Source organism: Sus scrofa, chromosome 18 (genome assembly GCF_054392235.1).
Source record: "Sus scrofa isolate SSC_HxYL_T2T_F1_AM1 chromosome 18, Sscrofa_HxYL_maternal_Yorkshire_Landrace_v2.0, whole genome shotgun sequence".
In the NCBI taxonomy this organism is placed as follows: Eukaryota; Metazoa; Chordata; class Mammalia; order Artiodactyla; family Suidae; genus Sus; species Sus scrofa.
Window position 1 is genome coordinate 50,040,986 of NC_139400.1, and position 26,146 is coordinate 50,067,131.

General features: G+C 44.8%; 1 protein-coding gene across 16 annotated transcripts in view; it reads left to right on the forward strand.

The window, feature by feature from the left end:
• PDE1C (phosphodiesterase 1C) overlaps positions 1-26,146 on the forward strand; it is a 609,477-nt gene that overhangs the window by 292,947 nt on the left and 290,384 nt on the right. For 3 of the 16 annotated variants that reach the window (XM_021079211.2, XM_085005900.1, XM_021079214.2), the window contains exons 1-2: positions 5,696-5,975; positions 6,562-6,664. The exons of 11 other annotated variants lie outside the window; for them this stretch is intronic. In XM_021079211.2, coding sequence (XP_020934870.2) covers positions 6,564-6,664 — 101 coding nt within the window. In that variant the 5' untranslated portion in view covers positions 5,696-5,975; positions 6,562-6,563. Of the gene's footprint in view, positions 1-5,468; positions 5,976-6,182; positions 6,665-26,146 lie in introns of those variants that run through there. 2 more of the 16 variants (XM_085005899.1, XM_021079213.2) reach the window with 2 other exon arrangements.

The following is a 26,146-nucleotide window of genomic DNA, read 5'->3' on the forward strand; positions in this document are numbered from 1 at the left end:
AGATCCTTAACCCACTGAGCGAGGCCAGGCATCGAACCCACAACCTCATTGTTCCTAGTTGGATTCATTTCCGCTGCACCACGATGGGAACTCCTCTTTGTCTTTTTAATTCTTCTCTCTACTTTTCTCTGTGTTGGTGTCATTTTTCTGGTATATCTTCTCTACATGGTAAAAAGATAACCCCAGGGCCAAGATAATCTCAAGTCTTATAGCTTATTATCACAGAGAAAAGACATATAGACCTTCTCTCACTTTCCCAGAGGCCACATCAAATCTCCCATAAAGAAGTCGTGTTGGATCCGCTTTAGTTACATGTCACTCTTGGACCAATCACTTTGTTTAGAGATAGAAGGTGGGTGGCTCTGATTGGCCAACCTGGGCTATGTTTATTATAGTCAAACCTAGCCAGGGACCAGACTCCAGGTTTTCCTGCAGCTTTTTTTTTTTTTTTTTTTTTTTTTTTTTTCCTGGTTAGTTCAGGCCAGGCTGTGGCTTTCAAATCAGGGTATATGAGACCTAGAAAAAAGATCCATAGGTCACTGAGTCCAACCCAACCATGGCCAGAGAAGAGAAAGTTCATATTCTAGTCCTGTGTGATTCAGTATTATTCCCAGTCCTTTCTTTTGCCTGTGTCACCTCCACTGGAAGGATTACATGAACTTCTCTTGTTAGAGCAACTGAAGGATCCTTCCAGAGAGGGGGCCAAACCCAGGCTGCAAACAGGTTACCTTAGACCACCCCTGAGCTGGGACTCCATCCTGTCTCCTCCCCATCTCATCCCTGGGCCACACTCTGGATAGTGAAGCTGTTGGCTACTCAGAGCCCATTTCATATCAGGCTGAAAATAGAGGTCATCCTGGCTTCATCAGTCCACTGTCTCTTTTTGTACCCCCCCCTTTTTTTTTCTGGTAGAGGTGGTTCCTGGGATCGGGTCTGCCCCAAATTAGGAAACCAAAAAGAGAAGATGAAAAGGGAAAAGCAGTGTGACTGTCACCGAAGAGGCCCCTCGCCAGAAAGAAAAGCCCATGGGAGAGAAAAGCCTCTGTTGACAGTGTGTTATGGGGGGTGGCTCACATCTGGTGTGGGCGGGAAGTGGGGGCTGCTGTCCCTGGTGGTGCCATTTCCGACGTCCTAAGTGCGTCTCCAGAATTTCCCAGTCAACAGACTCTATCTAGAAGACGCCATTGCCAAGTCATGAAAAATGTCTCAAGGGCACTGGCTTGCTTTGTGGAGGTCAAGCAAGCAATCATAGCTAGAAGATGGGTGCTCGGGGGGGCAATGCTGTGTGTTCCCGATTTTATCTTTTTTCTTTATTATTTGTGGTCTTTTTGGTGATAGCCATTCTGACATTCTGATATGTTGTTGTGGTTTTGATTTGCATTTCTCTGATGATTAGTGATGCTGAGTATCTTTTCATGTGTCTATTGGCTATCTGCACTTCTTTGGAAAAATGTCGATTCAGTTTTTCTGCCTTTTTTTTTTTTAAATCAGGTTTTTTTTTTTTGATGTTGAGTTAGTTGTATGAGCTGTTTATATATGTTGGATATTAATCTCTTTTTGGTCATATTTGGAAATATTTTCTTCCATTTATTAGATTGTCTTTCCATTTTGTCATTGGTTTCCTTTGCTGTGAAAAAGCTTTTAAGTTTAATTAGGCCCCATTTGTTTATTTTTGCTTTTATTTTCTTTAGGAGATGGATCAAAAAGATATTTCTATGATTTATGTCAGAGTGTTCTGCCTATGTTTTCCTCTAGGAGTTTTATAGTAACTGGTCTTACATTTAGGTTTTTGATCCAATTTGAGTTTATTTTTGTATATGGTGTTAAACAATGTTCTAATTTCATTCTTTTACATGTAGCTGTCCACTTTTCCCAGCACCACTTATTGAAGAGACTATCTTTTCTCCATTGTGTACATTTGTCTCCTTTGTTGTAGATTAATTGACTGTAAGTAAGTGGGTTTATTTCTCGGCTCTCTGTCTTGTCCCACTGATCTGTGTCTGTTTTTGTGCCAGTATCGAACTGTTTTGGTAACTGTAGCTTTCTAATACTGAGTGTAGTCAAGGAGCATGATTCCTCCAGCTCTGTTCTTCTTTCTCAAGATTGTTTTGGTTATTCAGGGACTTCTATGTTTCCATACAAATTTTAGAATTATTTGTTCTAGTTCTGTGAAAAATGTCACTGGTATTTTGATAGAGATTGCATTGGATATCTAGATTGCCTTGGGTAGTATGGTCATTTTAACAGTATTGATTTTTCCAATCCAAGAATATGGTATGTCTTTCCATCTGTTTGTATCATCTTTAATTTCTTTCATCAGTGACTCATAGTTTTTCAAGTACAAGACTTTTCTTTGTTAGGTAGTTTTATTTGGGGCCCAATTTTAAATTGACAGTTAAATATATGTATATATGCGTGTATGTATTATATATGTGTTATATTATTTATGTATATATGCATGTCTCTATATATTTTGTAATGTTCCACCATATAAGATATCCTAAAAAGTCTTACTCAGAAAGCTGGGATAGGAAGTCACCATGGAAATTGACCCTCAAAGCAAGATTGTGAGTGGCTTTGCATTATCCTAGTTCTTTGGTTTATGGGTGGATTGGCATCTGTTTTTGTACTTGCTTCTGAGCAGAATGCCAGTAGAAATTGTGGCTTTTAAATGTTGCTACGACATATAAGCATACCCTGTCTGTGACAGATAAAGAGAGAACAAAATCTGGAGTCGTGGTGCAGTGGTTAACGAATCCGACTAGGAACCATGAGGTTGCGGGTTCGATCCCTGCCCTTGCTCAGTGGGTTAACGATCCAGCGTTGCCGTGAGCTGTGGTGTAGGTTGCAGACGCGGCTCGGATCCCATGTTGCTGTGGCTTTGGCGTAGGCCGGTGGCTACAGCTCCGATTCGACCCCTAGCCTGGGAACTTCCATATGCCGCGGGAGCGGCCCAAGAAATAGCAAAAAAGACCAAAAAAAAAAAAAAAAAAAAAAAAAAAAAAAAAAAAAAGGAACAAAATCTGAGTGACACAATAACATGGTATCTAAAAGTAGTAATATTTTGTTGGCAGAGAGAAGACAAACTTTTCATAATATAGTTTAGAAAGAATGCTGGATGAGAAGCAAGGAATCCTGAGGTGTTTTATGGTACTTTGCCCTCAGTTTTCTCATCTGTGAGGTGGGCTCATTGGGCACTCAGAGATGGGATATGGAGAAAGCAGAGGATTCTGACCCTGAGAACTAAGTACTTTCCTTCCCCATTCAACCAGAATAGCCTTTTCTTTACTTTTAAAACTGAGGTATGTATTAGAATCCCTTATAAGATGTTAATTTGTAATAAAAATGTTCTGTTACTTAAGAAATTTAAAAATGACTGGAGTTCCCATCGTGGCTCAGCAGTTAACGAATTTGACTGGCATCCATGAGGATGCGGGTTTGATCCCTGGCCTTGCTCAGCGGCTTGGGGATCTGGAGTCGCTGTGAGCTGTGTTGTGGGTCGAAGATGCTGCTCGGATCTTGCGTTGCTGTGGCTGTGGCATAGGCCAGCAGCTGTAGCTCCAATTCAACCCCTAGCCTGGGAACCCTCATATGCCACGGGTATGGCTCTTTAAAAAAAAAAAAAAAAAAAAAAGTCTAAGCTTGATTATCCTTAAGGTCCCTCTAGCTCCAAAAATTACTGTGGCTCTAAAATAAAGAACAGTTATATCCTTATTAATGCTCTCATACTTGTTTACTTTTTAAAAGTTTTCTAAAATGAAACAGAATCATGTTTTATAAACTTTTAAAGACTATTTTTGTCCTCCCTCTCTCATTAGCTTACTTAAAGGAAGGCTATTCCTTTCCTTTTTCTTCCAAAATTTGCCTTTCTCTGACCTGATCAAACCCCCACTAACAGGAGGAAAAAGTCACAGGTATGGGGGAGGGCGGGAAGAGGAGCATCAGCCTTCCCATTCCCTTCCATCCTTTGGCCCCAGGCCAGTCTGTGGAATCCACGACATAAAGTATGTACGCAGCTCCCTTTTCAGCGTTTCCTTTCCCCAGGTCTCTCCAGATAACCTCATGGAATCATAAAGGTAGAACAGACATAAAAAACAAATTCTTGCCTAAATTATTTTCTTTAAAGATGTGGAAAATGGGACCCTGTGAGGGGGGCCCGTTTTGTGTGGGATAAGGTAATGACTCATGCATTACTCAAGCTCTAGTCTCTTCCAGTTCAGTTCCTTTTCTGCTAAGTCCAGATAACCTCCTTGTTTTTTCATTTTCTACTATAAAATGGAGATGATAATTATAGCATTTGCTTCACAACAGGGTTGCTAGTATTATGTGAGTGTAGAGCCCTTAGAACAATGCTGGACCATAGAAAATGTCAGATATATATTAGCTCTTGTTATCGTTACTATGCTTCCATATTCTGACATGAGGCTGCCCAAGGTACACGATCGAATGGAAACCCCATTTGGGGACCACACTCCTGTCTTGCATCTCTAAAATAAGTCGTTAAAATAATCTCTTAACATCCAATTCCTCCAGGTCACTGTTCCCGCTGGGTGACACTGGGTGGGTAAATTGGTTTCATTCAGATAAATGAATTTTATGTTAATATGTTGGCTTCTTAATGCTGTCTTTGCCTGGTAGTAATGCCTTAACTCAGTGGAAATGTGTGTGCTTCCAGAAAATCCTTAAGGGCTGACTTTAATGAGGTGACTTCAGATTGTGTGGTAGGTGGGTATTAAGTCCCTTTCAATCAAAAAGGGTCTGTCTTTGCACCTCGCATCATGTACCTTCTTTACAAGAATGAATGAGGGTAGCCTCGCCGTGCCATGCTCATCACTCTCACCCCTCATTTCTGGAAAGCAAGTGCCTACTACCAAATGGATGAGCATTTAGGATTTAAACACCATTTTAAAATTTCTTTATCAAGATCACATGAATGGAACTTTACTTGAGCAATGGAGAAAAACTAGTTCTCACTTTTAGGTTTATCTTAATTTTGGGAAGCAGGCACATAGCTGATGGATAGAAAAAGAATGCTGGGAGTGTGACAGAAAGAATCGTTAACTGTCAGTGAGGGAAAATCCCAGGATAGGGCAAGCTGTGTCCTGAACCTTGGGAACTCTGAGTCTCAGGTTGGAAATGGCACCTGGGAAGTGGTGCTGGCCACGTTGAAGGGAGTTTGACCACCAGTTCTATGATGTTAAGGCTGCAATCACCTTGAGCCAGGATCTTACTGTCTTTGGTCTCTCTCTCTTAATCCGTCCTCTTAACTGCATACCTGGTCCCAGTCTGTTGACATTGTGAGTGACCTAGGGGGACACAGTCACTGAGTCGTAGCTTCGCGGAGCGGAAACTCTTATCCAGCATCAGCCCAGCATCGCCCTGCAGGGACCCTCGGAGGAGTCCCATCATTCATCATCGGAAACTCCTACCTCCTTACTTTTGTTTATATCTCCGCCCTCCTCCCCCCCACCATTTTGGAGAGAGAGAGAAAGAGAAATGAAGACTCCCTTTAGCAAGAACATATCAGGACTTTGCTAAGCGTGATGTGTGGTTCCTTTAGTCCTTGTCAATTGCTTTAATTTTTCAAAATGGAAGCGGCCCTCCGGCGGGCGTGGACGTGAGCGCTGTGAATGAAAGCTCCTGGCACAAACTCCGCGGAACCTCGCCGCTGCTCGTGGCTCCACCAGCCCCCTGGGAGGAGACGGACCTCGGTTCCCCGGCATTTCCGCGCGTGGTGCCGTGCTCTTCCTTTTGTGCGGGCTTCGGGAGTCATCGGCACGCGGGGGCCGCCCTGGCGCGCGCGGGTCTCGGGGTGCGGGGCTGGAGCCCGGCGAGCGGGAGCCGGGCAGACGCCGGTGCCCGGCGCGCCTCTCCCTCCGCGCCCGCGGGGGCCAGACCAGACGCCGGCCCGGGCGCGCTCGAAGACGACTCTTCCTCTCAGTTGTCAGTTTTCTCGCTTGTCAGCAGAGCTGCTGGTAAGTGACAGAAAACAGAGAGGGGGGCGCGAAGGCAGCGTGGCGAGGGTGGGAGGAGGCGGCAGGGGGAGCCGCGGGGCGCCCGGGGCAGGGGACGCGGGCGGAACCGGGGTGCGCGGCCTCCGGGTGGGACCGCCCCGCCCGGCGCCGGCTCCCCCTCGGCTCATCCCCCTCTCCCCATCTCACTTTCTCCCTCCTCTCCCCTCCGTCCTCCTGTCTCCCCCCAAACCTGCAGCTGCCACACGGTTCGCTTCTGCGGTTTTGTTTAAAAAAAAAAAAAAAAAAAAAAAAAAGAATCCGAATAGGTCCGAGGTGCTTTCTCCTAGAGCTGGAGCACAGTTTCTACCCCAGGCATTGGTCCGAGAGCCTGCCTGCTTCCCGCAGCTGCCTCCGGGGGGCACCTGGGCCCGGGGCCCCCGGCGCTCCGAGCCCCCTGGAAGCCGGCGTTGGTGGGGCGCAGAAGGGGGAGCGCACGCAGAAAGTGACAGGCAGGGGCGCCCGGCTGGGGCTGCGGGCTGGACCGGGCGAGCAGGCGGGAGGGGACAGCCCAGACTCTCTCGGCCTCACGCCCTGTGATAACCTGCAGCTATGGAATCGCCAACCAAGGAGATTGAAGAATTTGAGAGCAACTCTCTGAAATACCTGCAACCCGAACAGATCGAGAAAATCTGGCTTCGGCTCCGAGGGCTGTAAGTACATGTTTACTCCTCTTGCCCCATTTCCCTCTCTCATCAGTCGTTTACTACCCAGGCACCGTCACGAGGGCTCACTCCCATTCCTGCGTGGCCCTTTCCATCCAGCCCTGGAAGTTCCACAGCCACTTCTCTCTTAATTACAGTCACTGCTACCTTCCTTTCAACGGAGAGACTTGTCTTTCCGAGTGCTTTAGAATGCCTTGCTGTTTCCAAGTCCTTAGAGTTCTGTTACAGTAGCTCAGTATTCGTGGAGATGTTTCTGGCTATTTTTGTCAGAGAAGAAAAGTTTGGGGGATTCAGGTCACAGACTTTTAATCAAAGGAAGTTATTTTCTAGCAAAATAGCAGACACCTTGGCAGGCAGGTGGTCCAAGAACTTACTAACAGTTCAAATTCAACATGCATTCTGGCTGTTAAATTTTCCTCTTCTTCTCCCCAGCCTACTTCAACTTCTGATATTTTCTTAGGATTCTTTCTAGCAGGAAAATAGTTACTGGAAGGAAGGGCTATTTTTGGAGAAAGTAGGGGTCAGAACCAATATTGGAGTTTCCTAGCAATATTTGAGCAGCGAAATAGGGCCTTTGCTTCCAGTGCAGGGGGCAGAATTTTAGTGGGACCTAGGGACCAAGATCTCCAAATTTCATTCACTTCATGGAGTTCTGTTTGGGGGGTTCTGAGGAGAGGTGACCTGAAAATACGTGGCATTTTCCATGAAAAGATTTCCTAAACAATGAGCTGCTGGTTATCCCAGTCAGGAAGCTGTAGTGAGAGCTGAATGGCTGCAGCTTGCTTCTCAATTGACCAGGCAGGTCCCAAAGATACCTTCCGTAACTACCAGCTACTCATTTCTGCAGGTATTTGACATCAGTGGCATCAGAGATCTAGAGCAGATAAAAAATAGTTTTTCTCCAAGTATATTCTCCAGACATTCTGTTCCTACCAAGGACAGTGATGGGAAAACCAGCTACTTCTCAGGTTGTTTTGCTACAATGATGGTTTTTGAAAACACACACGCACGTGCGTGGGCCTCTACCCCCGCCCCTCCCCACATGAAACAAATCAAAAAGGCACTGATCTAAGTTGTCTTCATCTTAGATGGGACCACACTGCAACCAGGATATTCAAAGTTTCTAAAGAGAAGCAATAAGGTAGGTAGTATGGGTTTCTTGAGAGGGATCTCTATTTAAAGTGCATTTTATAAAGAGCCCTTTCATCAGTAATTCAGGTGAGTTTCATTGCCATTGATCTAAATGGGAAACCTTGCCAAATAACATGATTTTTGTATTGTCTGGTTGCTGCAAGCAGAGGCTGTAAACTTACTTGGAAATCTTGGCATTCTGGCTGGCAGGCTCTTTCCACAGTCAAGAGATGCACGTAGCCCAGCATCTCTTTCAAAGAGGTGTTTACAGTAAGCTCATGTTACATGTAGTGAACGTTCCATCTGATCCTGTTGTGGTGCACACAGAAAGTTTGCTGCATCCACAGGAGCTGGGTCTGAGGTATTCAGTGTCCAAGTGCTGTCAGGCTGGCCTCCTTGCCGTTCTGGCTGGAGGGACTCCTGTGCACACACTGAGGAACTGCTTCTCTCAGGCTGCTTTACAATTTAAACCAACTCCACAGAGCAGCTTGGGCTGGAGAAGGGTGTTTGGGCAAATCAGCCAGGCTGAGGGGGGAAACTTGTGTGGAAAAAGCATTTAGAGGACACAAAGCACTGTCTTGTAGCTTCCTCTGTTTCATCTGTTAGTCTCCTCTTCCCAAATTGCTGGGGTGTGATGTATCTGCATTTTTGTTTTCAAGTCTCTCCTGTTTACCCATCACCCCTGTACCTCTGAATATAAAGGTGTGGGGTGATTCTTTTTCAAATGGGTGTTTGGATCCCTCTCTTTTTACCCTTCCTTCTGAAACATTCTGCCCAACAGCAATCTCAGGAGATCTGTAGCTTTACTTGCTAATTTGAAAAGGACATGTTACTATTGTTACGACTTTTTTTTTTTTTTTTAAACTGCTGTCATGGTTCTTACCCCCTCACCCCATTAAGGAAAAAACAAAACAAAACAAAACAAACAAACAAACAAGCAAAAAAACAGTAGTGCTATAATAAGTTGCTAAAGACTCCAGAAACCAAAGCACATGCTTTTTTATACAACTTGGACTAACACTTTCAGTCAACAAGATAAACAGGAGATGCAAGGGTGTGTGTCTTTTTGTCCACACGGTGGATTAACAGTAAGAGAAAGGAAGCTGCTCTTCCAACATTTTAGATTCAAACCACAGTTGGATTTTCATATCAATTTATGACTCTGCCACTGTATAGAAAGGGCTTTAGAGGTGACCACAGATGGTCAGGAATTTGGTTCAGCTTGTTTGGGAGCCATCTCAGTTAGGACTTGATCATCTCATGCCTGGACTGTTCAATGGTATCTGTTCCCTTCTTGTCAGTATCTCTTCCATTTAATCTGTCCTTGAAATTTTCATCTCTAGTAGAATGTAAGTACCTTAGGGCAGCCACTTTGTGTATCCTGCTCACTACTGTACCTCCAGTGCCTAGAACAGGGGTTGGCACATTGTAGGTGCTCAATCAGTAGGTGCTGAAGGACGCATAAAGACCCACATGGGAACTTTTCAGTGTTGGAAATGAACATAAATGTATATTTGGGTCAGCTTAGAGGCCATGTGACCTCTCAACCCAATCTTCCCGTGAACTAAATGAGTTCATGGAATTCATTTAGTTCATTACCCAGGTTGGGCACAGGTGAAAACTGGGCAAGACGTGGCAGAGCCACAACCCAGGGCTGAATCCCACTCTTGTGTTTACTCAGGTTCTCTCTTTTCCTCCTCTTATCTCTCCGCTTCTCTGTTCTGGCCAGGCGTGGTCTTACCAGCAGCAAGAGGATTGTTGCCAAGAATCTAGTGTAGAGAATACAGGGGATGACCCTCTATACCCCAAACATCTGCTTCCCATGCTTTGCTTTTTTCTCTAGCCTGTTTCACTATCATAACACCATAGACCTTATTTATTATGTTCATTGTCTGATTCCTCCACCTAAATATCAGCTCCATGAGGACAGTTTTTTTGGTCTGTTTTGGTTACTGGAATATCCCCCATGCCTACAGTTCTACCCGATGTATAGGAAATTTTCAATAAGTGTTTGAAACCTAGGGCTGTTTCACGTATTACTCTGCGAAAGAACGAGGAAGAACTCTTAATCTAGCCTTGTAGCATCATCCACATACTCATGGTGCATTGAGTATTGGAAATGCGAATGGCACACACTATCGACCACAGCTGAGGTTGCAGAACCCTGCGAGTCTGGGTGTTCATTGTGATGGTGGCTCCCATTTCCCTTGAAGGAGATGCTGCCCTCCAACATGTGGAGCCACCTGTGAGTCAAGGGCATGGTTTCCTTAGCCTCCCTTTGCAGCCCTGCCGCCCTTTCCTACCCACGTGCCCATTTCTCTAAACTGAAGAGAGCACATATGCTACACCTGAGCCTTCTTAATTATGTCTACCTGGGGATGCTGTCCTCTTATGTTTTTGAGAAGAGCCTCTTTTTTTTTTTTTCCCTATCATTTCCTTAGCTGTCCTCAAGTGCTGTTGTCCTTACTCTTCCTCTGTAGGAGTGGGTGGAATTGTTAGGAGCCCCTCCCAACGGCAGTTTTGTTCGAGAATCTTCTGATTAGGGAAAATACGATGACGGCCACTTGCTTCCTCTGATGATGAGGGGGAACCTCACGGCTGTATGGGTTTGAGTCATGACTTGGACCTTGGGTCCTGACCAAGAGTTTTTTCTGTTATAGAATCACAAAAGGGCGCTTCTGTATACTTTTTTGGAAAATTGAGAGGAAGAGAACAGGGTTCACTGACTCCTTGGCATTAATTGTCACAATTGTACTTAAGCTATTATGTATTTATTTTGCCCAACTATGAGGTAGTCAGTATGATAAATTTTATGCTTATATAACACTCTATGAAGATGAGTTTTTTTGGCATGATCTAAAATAGTATTATGAATATAAACAGAGGTATGGTTTGTTATGTTTATTGTTTGTTTCCTCTAACTAAAATATAAGTTCCATGAGAACATAGATTTTTTTTTTTTTTTGGTCTGTTTTGGTTACTGGAGTATCCCCAGATATATGGTTACTAGGGTAACAGACTGGACTATTGTTTCTGTCTATTCAGCAAGTTTCCCATCCCCCCCATTATAGGACTAGACCCTCCCTCTGCTCCCACCCTACCCCACCAAGGGCTCAAGATTAAGTATTGGCCAGTCATAGGTTTTCATCTTCCTGGCAACAGTGGTCAGTCTCAAGTGTGGCCCAGAAGAACCCAAGCAGAAGCAGTGGGGTCTGTCACTGAGATTGCTCTGTCGGCCGGTGGGAAAGAGCTGCTTTGCTTTTCTTCTGGGTTTTCCTGGTAGTTGCTGTTGGTTCCATTTCTCACTTCATGGAGAAGAGTTTCAGTGATTGGAGGTGGTCAACACTTAGAATCAGAGGGGAGAGGAGGGAGAGGAAATCCCTGGCTCTGCCCCCCAGGTGGCCGTTCCTGCAGTTCTTTCTGATTCTTTTGCTGCCCCAGCTGCACGAGTCCGTCGGGCTCTGTTTCTGCTTGAGCTGCTTTGAGTTTGGTGTCTCTGAGGGTCTTCACTAATATGGCACTGAAGTACAGAGAAGTTAAATGACTTTTTGAAACTATACAGCAGAAGTGCGGTGGGGCGGAATCCAGAGGCAAAGATGCTTGGCTCTTCTAAGGATATTTCTTATTTAGTTAAGCCCTCTCACTCTATTTTCTGTCTGCTCATCTGAAATTTTTGCTAGTGTCATCAGTGTTCAGGCAACAGGAGTTGATTCTGTTAACACTCACTGAGTGTCTGTTACGTGCTGGCACTTCGGTGAACTCTGGGTGTGCAAAAGTAGATAAGGTACCAGCCCTTCAACAATTCCCAGGCTATAGCTAAAGAGATGAACACCCGGGAGTGTTGACTCTAGTACAGAGGGTGGCTGGGGAGCAGCCTCTGCCTGGGAGGGCCCGAGAAGCAGTGAGCAGTGAGCTGCAGACTTCATCTGAGCAGAGTCCTTAGATTCACAAGGAAGAAACTTATACACAGATTTCTTTCATTCGTGTCAGCCTTTTGCAAAGATGTGAGGAAAACAAGGAGTCATCCAATCAGCCCAGAATACATCAGCTTGGAATTCTGAGCTGTTTTTATGGGCAGCTGGAAAGGCTGTGTCTGTTTACCAGGAATATAACCCGAGTCCTGGTGCCTTTCCCTGTGCTCGCCTCTTACTAGTAATCCCGAAGGAGAGTGTACACTCGGTCGGTGATGGTCGTTCATATGGAGCCATTGGACAGAAATCTCCCAGGTCACTCCCCACACTGGTCCTGGATCCATTGGTCCTTTCCTTAGAAGGTACCTACGTGATGATAGCCTTTTGCAGCTCGTAGTGCAATATTGATGGATAGAGAAAGCTAGTGCGTGGAGGTACCAGAGTGTGTCACGTACAGAGGCGTGGAAGATGTTGGCACATCGAGGAAGAGTGAGAGATCAAGTTGGAAAGGAAGGCATGGGCCAGGTAGTGAGACATGGAATTTTAAAAAATTTACCTTTTGTTTTATTCAGAACGATACGTGCTTACAGTGGAGGGTGGCAGGTATTTGAACACATTTTACTGTATAATACACCCCCCCAACCCCCACCACAAATGTGTTCCATACACTCATCATTTATCTTTCAGGGAATCTTTTATTCTTTTGTTTTTTCTTTTATTTTTTTTGAATACATGTAATTTTAAAGAGTTTACAGTTTATCCCTTAACTTCTAAGGAATTGTTAAGACTTTCAAAGAGAGTCACAAAATGAGATTTGAATTTTAGGCTGGCTATTCTGGAAGAGGCATGGAAGGTAGATTGGAGATGAGACTTGGGGTCTGGAGAAGATCCTTCAACTGTGGTGATGCCATTGAGGAGGAAGGAGTCAGAGGCACGTTTGACATTAGGCTGGAGCAGAGAGAGAGAGAAAGAGAGAGAGAGAGAAGTTGTCTCCCAAATACCTTTTGTCTCCAATGTCTTAATGAGTTGGTACCTTGTTCCAGATCAAGAGAGGAGAGCAGGCTCGGATACAGCCGCATGGGAACTGGGTTTAGACGTGCGGAACTGGAGCAGCCCCTGGAAGGTCCAGGTAGTTGTCGATGAGCAGCCTGCAACTACGGAGAGACCTTAGGCCTGGAGCCTGGGGTCTGAGAGTCATGGCTCTGAGTTGAAGCCATTAGAACAGATGACCCAGGGAAGGGGGGCTGAGTCACTAATAAAGCAATTTGAAAAAAATGGTTAAAAAATTATTATTCCTCCCGGAGTTCCTGTCGTGGCTCAGTGGTTAATGAATCCCACTAGGAACCAGGAGGTTGCGGGTTTGATCCCTGGCCTTGCTCAGTGGGTTAAGGATCCGGCATTGCCGTGAGCGGTGATGTAGGTTGCAGACATGGCTTGGATCCCGCATTGCTGTGGCTCTGGTGCAAGCCAGCAGCTACAGCTCCAATTCGACCCCTAGCCTGGGAACCTCCATATGTTGCGGAAGCGGCCCAAGAAATGGCAAAAAAAAAGAAAAAAATTATTATTCCTCCCAACCCAGATTGCATATTTTACTGTATTAATTGGTCCTCCACTTTCCTATTTAATTGCAAATGTCAGGTGGTTCAGCATATTTTTATTAGGCTCCTGTTTTATACCACATACTAGGAGCTTCAGAAGAGTTATGACAATATCAGAAGAAAAGCCCTGTTTTCAGGAAACTCAGAGTCTGGTTAGGGAGACGAGATAATTCCCTTTTTTTTTCTTTTTTTTTGCTTTTTAGGGCTGCTCCCATGCCATATGGAGGTTCCCAGGCTAGGGGTTGAATCAGAGCTACAGCTGTTGGCCTCCGAGAGGGCCACAGCAATGTGGGATCTGAGCTGCACCTGAGACCTACACCACAGTTCACAGCAAAGCCGGATCCTTAACCCACTCAGCGAGGCCAGGGATCAAACCCGCAACCTCATGGTTCCTAATTGGATTTGTTTCCACTGTGCCACAACCTGGAACTCTTGGGATAATTCTTTTAGATGTGAAAAGTTAAAAAAACAATGTAAGTATGGGCAATAATTAACTGCTAGATTAGTGATATTGGCACAGTGTCCTGGCATTTAGAGAAGGAAGATGTTTGTGTTTGAGGGATTGGTTTTTGAGTCTTTCTTTTCCCCAAAAAAGACCCATTAACTCTCCCTGAAATATGTCCTCACTGCATATTGAAGGGGAGAGAGGAGTTAATATGAAAAGGGATTAAGTAGGGTCTTACGTTTAGAATGAAATGTTCTTCACTTGAATATAAATGCAGTATATTAGTACATCATCACTTGCTTCTCATAATTTGGTTGTGCTAACTTATTAGCTCATTACAAACTCGGTATTTAGCCGCTAAGTGTTTATTATTTTGACCAAACTTTATAGCCTCCATCAGTTTGGAGACAGCCCAAAGCAGAGAGATTTCGGCATTTCTAGCTTGGTTTGCTGTCTTTAATTTTCTTTAGCTCGTGGAAAACTACGCTCCTTGCTTTCAGTTTCCCCACACGGAAGGCAAGTGCTTCCATGACCTACCTCCCAGCTTTTTGAGAGACAACTAAGAAAAAATAATGGTTGCATATGAGGCACAGAAAGTGACAGCTTTGAGAATGACCATCGCAGTTTCCCGTTAGTAATAAAAATGAATTCTACAGCAAATGAAACACTCAGTTTCTGGAGAAAGTATGCTGAATCCACTGCAAAGTGCTGGTATTCTTCAGTCTTATTGACGTGTACTCTCTATTTAGAGACATTTGACAGCCCTTATTAAACAAAATAAACAAGTCTTCTTGAGCATAAGAAACATCTAGATGTTTCCAGGTTGTGAAACTATGAAAAAGCTTAAGAGGATCATTCAATCAAGGAAGCATAATTTATGATTATAGGTAATGAGTTTTATGTATAAATTCGAATGAATACACACACACCTCTGTGTGCAGGAAGCTCATCCATCATTCATTCACTCGGTGAACGTTTCTCTCGCGCTTACCATGTGGCAGGCACGGTGCCAGGCACCAGGGATACGAGGGAAAGAAGACAAACATCCCCTCCCTTGGGGGGTATTCAGTCCACAGGTAGAGGCAAAGATGAAACATCCCATTCCACAAATGGTTATTTTCTGTGCTGAGCACCACAAAGTACAGGGTGCTGTGGGAACATGTAAGAGGGAGCCCAGACCTGGCCTAGGAATCAAGGAAGGCTTCTCCGAAGAAGTGGGATTTAAGCTGAGATATGAGGAAGCAGTAGATGTGAGTTAAGAGATGAGGAAGAATGTTCTAAGGTCTCCAAAGTCTGGGGAATAGCATGTGCAAAGAGCCAAAGGGACATGACGCCTCCGGGAAAACAAAAGAAAGCCAAGTGGCTTCAGCACAAGCTGTGCAGAGACCAGAGGCTCAAGACACAGCTGGAGAGGAGTTCCCGTCATGGCTCCGTGGTTAATGAATCTGATTAGGAACCTTGGGATCGCAGGTTCGATCCCTGACCTTGCTCAGTGGGTTAAGGATCTGGTGTTGCTGTGGCTGTGGCGTAGGCTGGCAGCCGTAAGCTCCCATTAGATCCCTAGCCTGGGAACCTCCATATGCTGTGGGTATGGCCCTAGAAAAGACAAATAAATAAATGAAGTAAAATAAAAAAAGAGGCACAGCTGGAGAGGGGTCAGCTCTTGCCTTTTCTTTTAGATTGGGGGCTCTAGTGATGAGAAGCCACTATAGGTCTACAGGGCTGGATTTGAGAGATTTTCAGGACATAGACTCTAAAGACTTGGACTTGGGAAATGAGGAAGAATGTGGAATTTAGAATAACTCCCAGGTGTTTTGCTTGAGTCCACAGGTCGTATTTACTTAGGTCGGGATCGCTGAGAGGGGAGCAGGTTGGCAGGTTTCGTTGTCTATGGGAGCAGAGTGAACAGTGAGTATAAATCAGGAGTTCCGTTTTAGCCCTCCGGAGCTACCTGTAAGCTGCCCTGAGGAGGTGGGGTGAAGGCATAAGTGGTCGGATAAGCGAGTCTGGAGATTAGAGGAAAGGTCCGGATTGGAGACATAATGTATAGCCCACAAAGTAAGAAGAAAACATTTATGTATCCAGTGATAATAAAACACATAATGTGTAATGTATACCTATATGCACATGTGAATATGTGCATTCATGTATGTGTCTGAATGATGCTAAATTATATTTCTATAAATTTTACAAGTAGAGAGGACACAGTTTAGTGTGACTCCCCTAAACAGTCTGAAAAAAGGTGCCAGAAGACTGTGAGTTTAAATCTAATTTCTCACTGGCGTTTGCTTGCTCAATCTTTGGGGAAGGCCAGATGGCAGTCAGTTTCCATGGCTTTGCTTGGGACCCTTATGGTGATGACCTGGTGTCATGCCCACCACAACATGGCTTTGAGCAAAGACAGAAAGCTGGGAGCTAGGCAGGGTTATGTCTAGTGTTCCAAAGGCAGAAAGAGACTGCGTCCCAAGAAGCCAGACTGAATGAGGCCCTCATTACAGACTTCTGGGGACTGTAGGGCACAAGCCAGGTGGTGAGACTCAGAGCTTGGAGAAGGGTCTGGTGGAGCTTGGCTGGGTGGAGGTTCCCCAGAGCCTTCAGGAGGCTGTCCTGTTGTCTAGGCTTGTCCAGTGGGTGCAGCCTCGTGCGGATGCTCCAGAGGAACCTGCGGAACACGCCCCAGGCCCGTGTCTCTGGGGGCATCCATGGTCCTGCTGTAGTGCTCACCCTCCAGGCCACCTCTGCCTCATGGCCTTTTTCTGGCTCTTTTTGGCCTTCCCCAAATGGTTCTTCCTTTCTTTTCCACTCTCCTCCAGAGGCCTATTACAGGGACCCATTATTCAATATTCTGCCAAAATAGAGCTTTCCTTTCCCTTAAGGCCACTTAAGTGAAAAGCACCATGAGGATGCACTGAGTATTTTGGCTGAAAGTCACTATTGGACATCCAAAGAACATTAAATTCTGTTTATCCAGCTTCCAAACAACCAAAATGCTTAAATAACGAAAGCTTTTCCTACTCTAGAGACACTGAGTAAATCCAGTAGTCAAAGATTAGACCCTGAAAACGAATCCTCAGAGTGTTTTAGGAGTAGTTCAAACTCAGACTAATATCCCACTCCTGGTTTTCTGTACCTTCCGACTCTTGTCTGAGGATGATTCTAAGGGGTCTTACAATACCTTTAAATTATCCCCATAAGGATTTTATGTTTAGGATCCTACTCTAGGTTGTTACTTGGAAACTTTGTCTGCCAATTAAGAGAGACTATGAACAGTTTCATAAATAGGGTCCAGAGTAGCTCTTTTGTGAAATGTAAGGATGAATTATTATAAATCAGGCTACAAAAAAGTTGTTTAGAACTGCCATTCTGTCTATAAAACTACTGACTGAACTTAGTCATGGTTAAAAAATTAAAGAATTGTTCAAAGCACCCATTACTGGGAGTCTTGGATAGTTTCGGTGAGGGCAGCTGTAGCTGAGAATTTGGTTCAAATGCTCAACTAACTGATTCAGTTGACACTAGAGCTCAAAATGGTCCCTAGGAGTGCGTTTGCTAGTTGAGTGGGGGTTTTTCCCTTGTATTTTGGATATTGACCTCATTTTGCCACATATGAATTGTTGAAATTTATAGTCTGTGTCCAGAGAGGAGTATTCTATAGATGATTGTATTTTTATTTATTTATTTTTTTGTCTTGTTAGGGTCCACACACATGGGATATGGAGATTCCCAGGCTAGAGGTCGAATTGGAGCTGTGCTGCCTACACCAGAGCCACAGCAACGCAGGATCCGAGCCATGTCTGCGACCTACACCGCAGCTCCCAGCAACGCAGGATCTTCAACCCACTGAGCAAGGCCAGGGATCCAGGCTGCGTCCTCATGGATGCTAGTCAGACTCGTTTCTGCTGAGCCACAACGGGAACGCCAATGATTGTATCATGAGAGAGGATTTTAGAGGAACTAGGAAGGACTTCTGCTTTCAAGGAGCTGTTGTATTGACTTACATTCATCTGGAGTTTTAAATGGTCAGTAGCTGCATTCTGCCAGGAGGAAGTTTGGACAGTGAGTTGGGAAGAAAGGCAGAGGAGAGGAGGAGAGAGTGCCACGGGAGTAGGTAGGAAAGGCTTACAAATTTTAGACTGGTCGCTGAAGTTAGCCTTAGCAGAAGATACAGTTTTTGTTCTGGCTAAATCTACGTGGGAACAACGGAGTAGAGAATCAAACATCTCTGTGGATAATTCAATGAAAATCTCCCCCCCCCCAATAACAGGGGTGTATCTGTGGAGAGTGGGATTTTTGGTCTCAGTCCATTGGATTTATCTCCACTCTGACAGCATCGTCACAGATATTAAGAAATATTTCAGACTTTCTCATTCATGTTTATCTAAACAGGAGCCAGATTTCCAGGAAGGAGGTCACAAAAATCTCTTCTCTTCCCACCCACGCAGTTTTACTGTACTCATAGCACTGCAAGTGGCTGTAAATATGTGAATAGAGGGATAAATCATTTATGCAAAAGACTATACTACTTGGACTTCTGCAAGCGTGGCATTTACTTTCTATGTTCTTCCTCGGGCACCCTTTCCATAGTTTTTCATTGGTGCCACTGATGAGCTCGCTGCCCAACTGTAAGCTAGAGACTTTGCACTAGAGGGAAATAGTGCTTGGTTTGCTCAACAAGTCCTGCTTTTCAGAGGAAGATCTCAGCTTTCTTTGGGGAGGGGTCCCATTTGCGGGCCTGTTGGACAGTCATTTGAGTGTTGGAATTTTTAGGCCCAGGAGAGGAGCCGACATGAACAGGAGATTTAGATTTTTGTGTCTGGCCAGCTGTCTGCCGGCAGACAAGGGGGCTGGGGAGGAGGGGGCAGTGGAGACACAGGCCTGTAGGAATGCAGGCGCATCAGGCGGTGTGGTTGGCTGTGTGTGTTGGTGCCAGTCCGGGGGGGCTTCCTGTGGGGCTGTTTAGCTTGGATTAAGCCTCCTCCTCAAAGATTTCTCCTCTTTCCACTGCTCCTCTTTCCGTGGCACGAGAGAGAAGCACATATGCTTCCAGGAGTGAGTGAAGCATTGACCTTCTTTACAGCTTTCTGTCGTTCTTTTTTTTTTTTGTCTTTTGTCTTTTTGTTGTTGTTGTTGTTGTTGCTATTTCTTGGGCCGCTCCTGCGGCATATGGAGGTTCCCAGGCTAGGAGTCGAATTGGAGCTGTAGCCACCAGTCTACGCCAGAGCCACAGCAACGCAGGATCCGAGCCGTGTCTGCAACCTACACCACAGCTCACAGCAACGCCAGATCGTTAACCCACTGAGCAAGGGCAGGGACCGAACCCGCAACCTCATGGTTCCTAGTCGGATTCGTTAACCACTGCGCCACAACGGGAACTCCCTCTGTCGTTCTTTTGATTGACCATCCTCAACTCCTACCCACTCTGTGGAAGGCTGCCTCTGTTTGAATTTGATCTCATCACTTTTGCTTAAACCTACTGGAATTTTGTACTTTGGGAGTTGCTGCCCCTAAACATGATCTTCCTTTTCCGAGAGGCCTACATGAAAGGGTGTGACTCCGTTGGACAATTTTCCTTGATAGAAAACCTGGCGGATGGAGTTTGGGTTTGGGAGAGGCAAACCATTGCATTTAGAATGGATAAACAATAAGGTCCTGCTGTACCGTACAAGGTACTATACCCACTGTCTTGGGATAGAACGTGATGGAAGATGGCATGAGAAAAAGAACGTATATGTATGCATGACTGGGTCATTTTGCTGTACAGGGGAAATTGGCACCACATTGTCAATAAATTATACTTTAACTAACAAAAAAAAAAAAAAAAAAAGGAGTTCCTGTTGTGGCGCAGTAGTAATGAACCCGACTAGTATCCATGAAGACTTGGGTTTGATCCCTGGCCTCACTCAGTGGGTTAAGTATCTGGCATTGCCATGAGCTGAGGTGTAGGTTGCAGTGGAGGCTCAAATCTGGCATGGCTGTGGCTGTGACTGTGGCTGTGGCTGGCAGCTTACAGCTCTGATTGGACCCCTAGCCTGGGAATTTCCATATGCCTTGAGTGGCCCTAAAAAGACAAAATTAAAACAAACAAACAAAAGCAAAAAAGAAAACCTGGCAGAAAAAATTTCTGGAAAATTTAATAAGCAAAACCAACTCTTTCCTAATTATTAGGTTATTCCAGATGAAAGTGAGTTTATGTCATTTCATTATTTTTAATTTTTTTGTCCTGACTTGGATCTTTGGCCAACCAGGAAAACAGAATCATTTCCCACATGGATTTTCATTTTGTAGCTCATCAGTTAAGAAATATTTGAGCAAGTAAGAGAGTCTCTCATTTTCTCTAATATCTTCTCCCCAACCCCCGACTCCCCAAGTAGTCTGTTAGAAGGAGATCGCAATTTATATGTATTTTTCTCCTTGGCATTTATTCATTTAAAAAAAATGGGAAAGGCCATCCAACAATCAGTACACATAGCTTTGCAAATCTAGGTTTTAACACGGGTTATCATGGAAATGAGATGTACAAGAGCCTTCCATTCTCAGCAACATCTAAAGTAGTTCAGACAAATGATTTAAGACAGGTTCAGTAGAAGTTTCTAAACATATCCAGTTCTGTCTAGTAGGCACCCCACGTGCCCATAAAACACAAAACCAGAGGATCAGATGATCACGGAGATTGTCGCGCGTTTCACGGGTCTCTGTGGCATGCTCTCTCAGTTTACTTTCCCATGAGTGAGCCTCATGTGACCTGAATTCATGGGAACATGTGCTTAACTCCTGAGTCTTTCTGTGCACTTTGTCCTTCTGAGTCTGTCCCCCAATCTCCTTTCCCCTGAGGGAACTGAGGGCTGAGAATCAAAATTTCTAACGCTGTCTGTGCATGGGCAGCAGTAGCGAGTTTAGTAAGGGAAGGATGGAGATGGGATCTGCTGGGATTTGGAGCAGAGTGAGTCATTATTGCCCAGAAACCCTGGAGAACCCTGCAGGCAGAAGTGGAATTCTCACTGTGCCTGTGGAGTTGTTGCATATTCAACTTCCCGGACCAGAAATCCTTCCTGGGCTCAACTGGGAGGTATCTTGCTGTCAACTTAGAAACTGAGCACAAGTTTTGGTTTTTGTAAGCCAGCTTATTTGAATATTAAGCCTATTTATAAACCTCATTATTGCAGCAACCATATGGCTCTTAGTCAAGGATACTCACTTAAAAAAAAAAAAAGGAAAGACTGCCAGGCGCTTCATGATTTAACCTCAATACTTAATTGACTCTCACTTGCCCAGGCTATTAGGAATGATTCCCAAGTCATCTGTTTGACTTTGGAGTATGTGAAACTTACATGTGATTGTGGATAAGCCCAGTACTTTGGAAACTCCAAGCCAGCAAAAAGCAAACAAAGCTCCTTAAAAGCCTCCTCTCTCCCACCACTCTTGTTGTTTTCTTGCCGTTTCCTTGCTGTCTCTACTCTGCCCTTAGGTAGGTCCGGGTTTACTGTGAACAGAATCACCCTTTCTGCTTGCTTGGTTTCATCCCTCCTCTGCCTGACTGGGGCCAGGAGAGGTACAGTGAAGTTCAGGGTCTAGATGCCACAGCAGGGCGAGCTTTGGAGAACTCTTTTAAGCATTGGGGGTCAGAACTCTTTGCTCTTTGATGATGCTCCTGTCTTGCAGTCACTTGTCAGAGTGTGAGCAGCTGGGTGTAAATGGACTGAAACCTTTCAGAGGAGATTTTCAAGCCATCACTTCTCCCGTTCCCTACCCATGCATGCACACGTAACAGGTACACACCATTAGATTCTTCTTGGGAAATCCGCGGTTCCATAGAAACATTCTAGACTTAAACAGACATTGATTTCCATTGAAGACCAGGAGTCTTTTAATTTGTCTAAGAGGGAAGTGGATATGGTCAATCAATAATTCTAGTTATAGCACCATTATCTCTGGGCTGAGTTACAACTTTGGGGAATGCTTAGGGACTCTGTGTAAGCAACTCACTGGGCTTCAGCTTTTAGGGAATGATGGATATAAAAGATTTTTCTTAAAAGACAATTTTATGTATTTCTAAAGATTATCATGGTGTCCTATTCCTAAATCGCTAGTTTTTCTTGCTTTTTTTCTTGCTTTCTGAGCAATGGCCTTGGCTTTGACATTAGAAGGAAGTGTGTGCATCTGCTAGGCTAACTGGGACCACTGCCAGGTGGGTGCCAGAGTGAACAGCCTGCAGGCTCCCCCGGGCATGGGGGCAGCGGGTAGAGCTGGGCAGGGTTTCAGCTCCTCCTCCTCATAGTAGGACTGAGATTAGCACCTGCTTTCTTTGTGGTTCACGTGTTCTAAGATGAGAATTGGGAGTTCAGTTTTTTTACTGGAGAAAGCAATCTTCAACTCTTTTTCCTTTTTTAACCAATGAAAGGCTTTTTTTCCCCCGCAAACAAAATTTGGAAACCCGTGGCATTGTAATACCATTATTAATTACACAATACTGTTGTTCTGAATGCAGTAACTGATTCGTTCTTGGTCACTTACCGGATGCCCGGCACTGCGCTGAATGTTTCGTTATTACCTTCCACTCTCACATCGGCCTGTGAGATGTGGAGACGGGATTTTAGCCTCAGCAAGTGACCTTGAGGATTGTACTCTAATTCCTCTCCTTAAATAAGACAAACACACACAAGCAGTGCCGTGTACGTATGTGGGTGAAGGGTGGAGAGTATTCCGGGGAACAGAGTTTGCAAAGCCCTCTAGAACTTCATCAGTGTGGTTTCCTTAGCCTGGGCTCCTGAAGGGGCCTGCCTGCTGCTCGAGTGTGGAGCTGTGCTCCCTGCATCGCCCAGGCCTCCAAGAGCCCAGATTGCAGCAGCTTCCTGTCATTCTCTGTGGTCTGAATTAGCTCCATCGAGCTTCGTGAATCTTATCATCTGTCATGTGTTGTTTCAGGTTTCCAAAAATTGTAAATTTAAACCGAGTTTGAGAAACCCAAACAGAACATTTAAAAACATTCCCTGTGTCTTTCAGGTTATGAATCAGGGGCAGATTCTGTTGAAGTTCTTAAAAACAAAAGGCCAAGAATAAACTAGGTTCTTTTCCAGCTCATTTCCTGTATTTGGATGGAAAGAACCCAGTATGTTCTATTGTTGTTGGTTTTGTTTGTTCTTGTCAAGTGTCTGAGTTTCCTCTGGGCATCCTTTGACTTCTTTAACTAATTTCCTCAAGTTTCTGTGAGTCCTTCAGAGTTTACTTTCTGTCTCAACCACTTCAAGTTTCTATATTCTTAGTCAAGATACTTAATCTCTCTGAGCCTCATTTCCATCAAGTATGAAGTGAGGTGAACCTCCCAGGGTTTATAGGAGGTCAAAGTGAGTTAATTGATGTAGCAGACATGGAACAGAGGAGATTCTCAACAATTGTGGGCACCCCCTGCCCCAGGCCTTCTCTCATTGCATTCCTCCTGTGTGTAGGAAGCATGACTCTGGTAGGTGTCTTCACTTCTTGTAGTAAATCATCACTAAGCAGAAAGAAGAAATGAGTAGAAAAGAAAGCATTTTGACCAGTGTCCTGATAAATTCACTCATTTACTCAACAGCAGTATAATGAACAGCTGTCATTTGTCAAACACCATGTTAGGCAGGGGAGAAACACTAGCTGATGGTGGACAAGCCCTTGATCTTGTAATGGTACCATTTGGAGTGATATGTGCAATAGTGATATGTGCAATAGCTCTGGTCACCAGAGAACACACAAAAGGGGCACAGTCCAGTTTGGGAAGCCCTGGAGGGTTTTCAGGAGGAAGTGATGTCTCACCTGAGAGCTGAAGGATGAGTAGGACTCAGCAGGACCTCACTGTCTTGCCCAGTCACGATGATCTGGGAGTAGGACCTTGAGTAATTTCTGCGGATTTTCCAACCTTCTCTTATGATTTAGGTACTGCCCTTCCAACTCCAGTGTAAGATGACACTATTTGGATTAAATCTCTTTTGATGTGGGGGCTATCTGTCCAAATGGGACATGGGAAGGGAGAGCTTTAGAGCTTGTAGAGTCAGGAATGTAGCTATGAAGGGGGGTGAGTGTTGGAAAGGTGAGTTGGACTGAAAAATGAGATCTTCGGTCTCTCTTTCTTTGGGTCTACCAAAGGCATGACCCATATTTTGATAGGTGTGGGTGGCGCTGCAAATGACTTTATTTTGTCATCAGATACTTGCTGTGTGCCAGCCATGTGCCAGTTGATGTACAAGCCCTTGGGATAGATCCAGAGATCCATATGGCAGGACCCCTGAGCTCAAGAAACTCAAAACAAGGTGCAAGGGGTTTAGAATGCCTTCTTACATGGCAGCACGGTACCTGGCAAAGTCAATGATTATGTCCTTTGAGATCTTTCCTCCCATTTAATATATGTGGAGGCTAACTAAAGCTTAAAATAGCATAGAAATGTCTCAGTCTCATACTTACAGAGGGAGAAGTTGGGTTTTGAACCAGGTTTATAATATTCCAGAGCCCTGTCATCTTGTCACAAGGCTACCCAAGAGCTGACCCCTTCTCTCAGGTGTCATCTTTTTTTTTTTTTTTTTTTAAAGGATACATTTCATTGCTATCCTTGATTATCTTAATGTTCTCATCACTTTTTAGACTTAGAACCTGCTGTCTCCCTCCATATCTGGCTGGGCTGGGCAGGGCTGGTTTGCCCTCCTTACCTGTTTCCCATGTACTTACATATTTCTTTTTGTTGAACTCTTGCCCATCAATCAAGACTCTGACTTTCACAAAGCCTCCTGAGCCACCCCTGGTCTCGGTTGTTATAATAAAGTAACATTTTTGGCAACATGTCTTAATTTCCTTTTATAGAATTCAAATTCTTTCAGAGAGTGGATCTTAGCAAAGTTATTCTGAAGATTAGTGATGTATGTTAAGTGCTTGTTACTAGTAGGTGCTAAAAGTGGAAACTATTCTTATTTTTGTTCATTTTATGCTCGCAGCATTCCCAGCAGTGCCTTTGTAGAGTCCTTGGCAAATGCTGGAAGCCAATAGCAAAGGTTGTCTTCCTCTGGCTTCTGAAGCCAGAATTTCTGTCTGTGGACGGAACTAGTTGAGCTTGGTGCCTCCATCTGGTCCGACTGCCCCCTTACCTTTCAGTCCTTGCATATTCACAATGGGTTCTTTTCTAGTCTTCCCAGGGACTCCTTGGCCCAATTTATCAGACGGCAGTCCTAACAAGGGCCAAGGGCATGGGGTCGCCCACAGCTCACAGTGCTCTGTGCCTATAGACGAAACCTCTGTCCTTGCTACTGCCTAGAGTGTGGGCTGTACTGCTGAGAGGGTCCAGTACGTATCTAGTTAAGATCCCACGGTAAGTTGGGTGCTACACACGGCTTCTTTAACATCTCACACTGCCTGTTTTCATTTGAACACAGATTCACAGGTCATAGGGATTCCGAATTTGAAACATCTGTGCCTTTTTGAAAAACCCGTGTGACATATATCTCTGTTAGCAAAGCAGTGGCCTGGCTCCCTGGTGCAGTGACTGTAATGGGGACGTGGGTGTGGAACCAGGGGCAACGGGGAAGCAGTACCTTTCCTGGAGATGCTACCAGGAGAGGCATCTCCCTCTCCTAGCGCATCCTTTCCTCTGACCCCCAGTGAAGAGCCTTTTAGACCCTCTTTTGAGCGTCTTCAGAGTCGACAAAAGCTGCCACAAACATGAGAAACCTTGGGATACTGGAAAAAATAAACGTTTATGACTCTTTCCTCTCAAATGCCACTGTGACCCAGGTGAGGAAGCCAGGGCACACGTGACCTCCATCTGATAGATGAAGAAGCCAACAGATTTGCCCAAGGCTAAATGAGGACTGTAAACAGCAGAGGTGGCTCCAGCCACGGGAGCTTCCTGGGGAAGTGTTCTTCCAGGGGATCGGAGCCCACAGCTGAGCCATTAGCAAGTTGCTCATGCTGCTCCCACCACTTTTGCTTCTGGATTTCCTCATTTTCCCCTCCTCACTTCCTTGCCTGCAGACCTTATGTCTAAAATCATGGTTGAGTTGCACGATTACCCACTTATATTTTAAAAGGCAACTCTTTAAAAGGACTCTAGTGCTAGATGATGGGAGTGGTAGTAGCAATAATGACGGTACAAAGAGCTAATAGTTATTGATCATTTATTATGTGCTAGATACAAGAAATGACGGTCTCTGCCCATTTACTTCTCAACAACTCCATGAACCTGGTGAGTTAAGGGCTGAAATTTAAGCCTAGATCTTGCTGTCTTTGAAGTCTGATCTCAGCCAAGATGCTGCAGTGCCCTCAGAGGAGGAAGGGCAGAACAAAGGGCGCCCAGCCATTGAGCTCCCGGGATGCTACGTGTAACTCTTAGGAGTGTGGTTCTGTGCATCTTACTATAATATAACACAAT